Source organism: Cibotium barometz, chromosome 44, assembly GCF_041138505.1.
Source record: "Cibotium barometz isolate CiBa-2024 chromosome 44, ASM4113850v1, whole genome shotgun sequence".
In the NCBI taxonomy this organism is placed as follows: domain Eukaryota; kingdom Viridiplantae; phylum Streptophyta; class Polypodiopsida; order Cyatheales; family Cibotiaceae; genus Cibotium; species Cibotium barometz.
The window spans coordinates 5529765-5535764 of NC_141089.1; the positions used below are offsets into that span (position 1 = coordinate 5529765).

Here is a 6000-nt window from a genome sequence, read left to right on the forward strand (position 1 = left end):
GCTCATATGAGCATGGATCTGGCCCTTTCTCTTGGTCTAGCAAGAAGTAGGATACCTTTGCAGGTTCTTCAGCCGAGACTGAGTACATCAAAATTGCTTTCTTGAATAGTGACTTGCACGAGGAGGTATATTTGTATCAGCCTCATGGTTTTGCACAAAAGGGGTAGAAAAGCAAAGTATGCAAGCTAAAGAAAGCCTTATATAGCCATAAGCAAGCTCCTAGGGCTTGGTATGAAAAGATTCATGCATACTTGGTTGCACATGGGTTTTTTTTTTCCGGGAAAAAAATCCTTCAATAAGTTGCTGAGAAAAACAGCCAAAATGGCTAAGTACAAACTCGCCCTCCAATAGGAAATGAGACTCAAGATTTATAAAGAGGGGGGGTGCTCTCCTTCGTATGGCCGCTCAAGGAGGAGAAGGCTATCTCATACAATGGGGGGAGGTGCCAAGTGGGCTCGCCACCACTATCTAGAAGAAAGGGACCGTGCTGCCCAGCCATCCTGAAGCTGCCCCCACTAACCACGGAGGGTGTAACATGCAGCGGAAGTATTCATAATTAAGGATCCTGTCACACAAGTCTCACACCGCCTTCTATATCTTGAGTTTCGCAAGTTCAGCAATCCACTTTTATGACTTCAAACTTTAAGAGATTTAGAGAGAGATAGAGAGAGATAGAAATTGTACACCGTATGGGGTCACGAATTACCCAGTGACGGATCCCTATCCCGTTACCGGGATAGTATTTTCTTTTATTACTTTGAAGAGAATGACTTTGGATTGACGATAAGACAAACGCAAGATCTAGGAGGACCAAGAGTCGGGTTGAACTGTACATGGCTGTAGAAGCACCAATAATGACCGATCTGGAGCCTATGCACTCTTCCCAATGGAATGAGGGAAGGCTACAAATCTGAGGCTAAGATATGGACTGTTTGGGACTGTTCTAGGCTATGTATGAATGCTGAAAATGAATGAATGTATGCGGGTTACCTTCACCGGAGTGCGGGAGTAAAAGGATGAAGATATGAATGCTGAAAACTCGATCTATGCAGAAAACGCAAGGTCTTCTGATGGGCTGAATGCTGTGAACTGTTGCATTTTGTTGATGGAGGCTGAGTGCTCATGCGTTGATGCTCCTAGATGTTGTAGGGTGAAATGCTGGCTAAAAACACTGATGGTTGAAGTGCTCTATATGCTGAATGGTCAATCGTTGATGCTCCTTAGGCTGAAGGCTCGAACGCTTGATGCTTGATGGCTGAATTATGAGATGACGGACGGAACGGCGCAAAAGCAAACCTTTTTATATGCTCCCAAGTGCTGGTCGGTTGGTTGTGAAGCTGGCCGACTGTAGCTTGTTTTGCTACACGACTTGTTCATGATAAATAATGGTATTAAATGCTGAAATAATGCTAGAAAATATGAAAAAAATGGCAGATAAATGCTAATAAATACCCTAAAAATACTAGATGATATTTCAAGGCTTCTGCAATGGTCTATGTGATCTACGTGCATATGGGATGAATGATATGCAATATGCAGAATGCTTTCTAATGCAAACCCTAAGGTTTCTAGGGACCCTACATGCATGAATGATTCTCTGCAAGTGGGTTAAGGGACTTCGGCTGATTGACTAACTTACTATGGTTGAGGAATGACTTGCGTAGCTCGTGCCTGACATATCCTAGACTGAGGATTACAATGGCGTCACGGCATACGACAAATATCATCCTAAAGGGTGCTAATACTGTACAATGTTGCACTGATGATGATTGGTCTATGTGATCTACGTGCATATGGGATGAATGATATGCAATATGCAAAATGCTTTCTAATGCAAACCCTAAGGTTTCTAGGCACTCTACATGCATGAATGATTCTCTCCAAGTGGGTTAAGGGACTTCGATTGATTGACTAACTTACTATGGTTGAGGAATGACCTATGTAGCTCATGCCTAACATATCCTGGACTGAGGATTACAATGGGGTCACGGCATACGACAAATATCATCCTAAAGCGTGCTAATATTGTACAATGTTGCACTGATGATGATGAGCCATCTTGTCACCATGCACTACAGTGCAAAGTGCATGTGACATTCCCCCCTACTTAGCTTGGCGGCAGATTCATGGCTTCCAAGTAGTCCGCCAACAACTGGGGGGTACTCTTGAAAGAACTCCTCGTGTAAGCCAAGCAGGCGTGCAGTGACAGACTCAACCACGTGTCTAAGAGAGAAAAATATAGAGAGAGAAAAGGAAATGGAGATCTTGCACAGTACACCACATTGAGTGGAAAATAGGCCCCGCCTCCTTTTAGGAATTTATTCAGGAACAATCCACGAGTACACTGGCCAGGATCAATACAATCAATGAATACAAAACAAACAAATATGCCGATGTAGGATATCCAAGTCAATGTCGATGTTGACGCACAAGATCTCTGATGCTGAGCACACCACGAGGATGACCCACAAGTATCTCTCACCGGGCTAGTACCAAATCCAATATCCAAATCCAATGGATCCCAAGTCCAGTGAATCCAAATCCAAATCCAAATCCAAGTCCAAGTCCAAGTCCAAGTCCAAAATCCAAGCTCCATGTCGAAGCTCTGTGTTCCATGTTCATGTCCAAGCTTCATGCCCAAGCTCTATGTCCAAGTTCTTCATGTCTATGCTCAAGTTCAAGCTTCCATGTCCAAGCTTCATGTTCCATGTCCAATCTCTAAATCCACTGGCTCATCCCATGAATAATCTCCACAATTCCTATAGCCTTGTCCATGATGAAAATCCTAGAGAAGCTTTCTGGTAAGAAAACTGATATAAAACCTTTTTTAATGGTTTTCGGGCCATAAAAAACCTCCAAAAGCGGATGAAGCCAGATTGCAATAATTCTTGGAGTTGTCGGTCCAACTCCGATTCCATTGCCTTTGAAAAGCGATATGGAAATTTACTCGGGGGTTCCGAGCCTAGGAGGAGATCGATCTTGTGGTCCTCCGGTCGGGCCGGGGGAGCTGGGGAGGGAGATTGTCTCGAAGAAAAATCTTATCGAACTTTTCATGGAGAGCCAAATACTTCTCAGAAGCATTAGCCACCGTCTGGGCAATCTGGATATGGCTAATGATTGCTCCAACTAAAGCATTGGGATTTGAAGAACTAGAGGCAGCCACTGGGGTCTGTGTGGGAGCGCGGCTCACCATTGATGCCATGGAGGTTGAGGTGGCAGTCTTTGGAGCGGTAGTCTTCTTAGGACACTCCCGAGAAGTGTGTCCTTTTGTATGACAAAAGAAACACCTACCCTTCTTCTTGTACTGAGCAATCTCCTCAACACTCAACTTGCCACCGGTCTTGCATGCCTCCGCTTTCTGGTCTGGAGTAAGCTTGGGCGCATTGGTCGAGTTCTTGGAGCCAGAGGCTCTCGTGCTCTGTCCTGGGGAAGACCCTGTCTGGTTCTGGCCTTTTTCCCCCAAGGTGGTAGCCTTGGGAGTAGCTGGCAGGAAAGTCATGGGCTTTCCACCATTCTGCTTCATTTCAGCACTCTGCACAAGAGAGAGTGCGTCTTCGAAGGTGGCTGGCCTAAACATACGCACCTCCCACTGGATTTGCGTGTCAAGACCATACAGGAATTGCCCTTTCTTGTCTGTATCAAATAAGCCTAATTGCAAACATAAGTTTGAAATTTTGTTGGCAAACTCAAGGACTGGTTGCACATCAGAACGCACTCCCCTAAACTTGTCTTCGAGTCGCTCAAGGTAATGGGGCGGTAGAAACCACTGCTTAAGGTCGCAGACAAACTCATCCCAAACATAAGCTGCCATACCTAATCTGGTGTGGACATGAGCTCACTGGGTCCACCAAGGAATGGCCTCACCTTCCAAGTACCAACTGGCTAAGATCACCCTGTCAGTATCATTCTTTCTAACTGCGGCAAAGTAAGCTTCAAATTGATGCAACCATGAATAAAGAGTTGTGGGATCGAGTTTACCATTATACTTACTGAAATTCATTTTCTCAAGAAAATGATTTGAGGAAGCCGCTTGTGTCAGTCCTCTGTCCAAAGCCGCAAGGTATCGCTCATGTTCCACGCATCGCATGGCTTCGTCTTCACGTTGTCGAATCTCCAATGCACGCATCTGCAACTCAAGCATCGAACTCGGCTGCGGTCGTGACCCTTCGAGAGGGTCCCTGTGTAGAGGATCTGGAATCTGGGAAGAAACGGAAGGAGAGGGAGGAGGAGACGGAAAACACAGAGCTGGAGAACGGATGCGCTCTTCCAGAGCCAGTATCTGCGCCTTCTGCTCTTCCAACTTGGTACTCTAGTTTGCGATTGCTCGCATCATTTGTTGGAACATCTCTTTAACACTCACGATGAAGACAAAGATATTGCTTCTAAAATTCAACTCAACATTTTTTTTTAAAAAGTAAGCTTATTTCATTTCCACAAGATACTAGGCCTTGAGCAGCATTAACACTCTAGTCCACCTCAAAAATAATGCCCCAGGTTGGCCTATGAGATGCAGCAGCACATCCCCAACATGCATTTAAAAACAGAGCTCTTGCTAGGATTAACAAATCATGACAGTTGTAATCCTTTTTTACTATTGTCCTACAATCTTTGCAGCAAAGTCCATAATGTATGGTGCTAAAACAAGCCTCATCACTGTCCACATGGATAACTGAAATTAGTGACTTTAGTATGACCCACACATCACATGATCAGGGCAAGATTGGTCAAGCTGTACCTGTACGACACATCAAGTACAAGGCCTCTGCACTGGGTGAGCTCCTTGTCGTACTCGTCGTCGCTCTCCCATTCTCCATGAAAGGACACTGTGGCCACGACATTGATGCTTGATAAGGCAGCCAACCTTCTAGAGACCAGGTGCCCTGAACAGGCCTCCGTGATCCTGTGAAAACAGCTGATCTGAACAGCTCTGAAACTGCAACCCGAAGCTTCTGGTTCACCAAATGCACATGTTGTTGAGGAGCCACACACATAGACTAACCCTGGCTTCTCTCTCGCACCATGACAAAGTGGAGGCAGATGAAATCGGGTGAAGCTTCTTTGCCGCTGTAGAGGTTCTCCGAGGAGGCCATCGCTACTCCCAAGCAGCCATCGAGTCCTCATGATGGCAAGGTAGGAGCTACAGGGACTGAGAGGCAAGAAGTAGTTAGATTCTGCAAATGTGCGTGTGTTGTCGACAAATTGGACTGGCAGTCGCACTCAAGCGGCTCTCTCAGAAGAGAGGACTTAGGTCCTGGAGGCTGGGACTCGGAAGGCCTGACAAGAGAGAAGGGGGGGTGACTCAGGCAGAGGTGAGCCGGCAGGCCAGGCAGAATGATGCTTAGAATCTGGCAGTGTCCAATTCGGCACCTTGCTCGTGAGAAGAGCTCTTACAACTACTGTGTTTTATTGTGGACCCACGACGTTACTCTCTCCTGAAGGGAGGATAGAGGAGTCACGACTATGAATCGTTTTTATTGGCCTGTGTCCCCCCCTATAGCTACTAGTCTCCTATGTGGCTCTCACGTCTCAATTTTTATTTAAAAAAACCTTGTCTTCCAATTTGTTGTATCCATGAAAAAAAACAATAGTTAATTAATGCAAAATAATTGAGGGCATGTACATATTTACAACGCAAAAATTTATGTGCAATTATTTCTTCTAGAGAGTCTTCATACCTCTATTTGTAAGAGAGATTTGATGGCTATGGCAAACGAGGGAGAGCGAAAAAAAAAATCAAAAAAATCTATGGAACCAATTTCTGGCAAGGGTATGGTAGCTCTCAAAAAAGAGGAAGAGAGAGCGAGAGAAGGGAAGGCACCCGGGGGGGTGGGGGGAGGGGGGATGCAGAGAGAGAGAGAGAGAGAGAGAGAGAGAGAGAGAGAGAGAGGAAATTGTGAGGGAGGGAGAGGAAGGGAGAGAACCTTAAAGAGCCTAGGGGGAGACCTGCGAAGCAGGGGGGGAGGGGGGGTGGGATGCTAAGCTAAGCAAAAAGAAGAAGAG

At 45.7% G+C, this 6000-nt stretch overlaps 1 protein-coding gene across 1 annotated transcript in view; it reads right to left on the reverse strand.

The window, feature by feature from the left end:
* The window catches only part of LOC147612890 (uncharacterized), a 31526-nt gene extending 26151 nt beyond the window's left edge, over positions 1 to 5375 (reverse strand). Inside the window, exon 1 of the mRNA XM_086782162.1 lies at positions 4736 to 5375. Within this exon, the coding sequence (XP_086638288.1) occupies positions 4736 to 5121 (386 nt within the window). The 5' untranslated portion in view covers positions 5122 to 5375. The remainder of the gene's footprint in view (positions 1 to 4735) is intronic.
* Between the last annotated feature and the right edge of the window lie 625 nt (positions 5376 to 6000).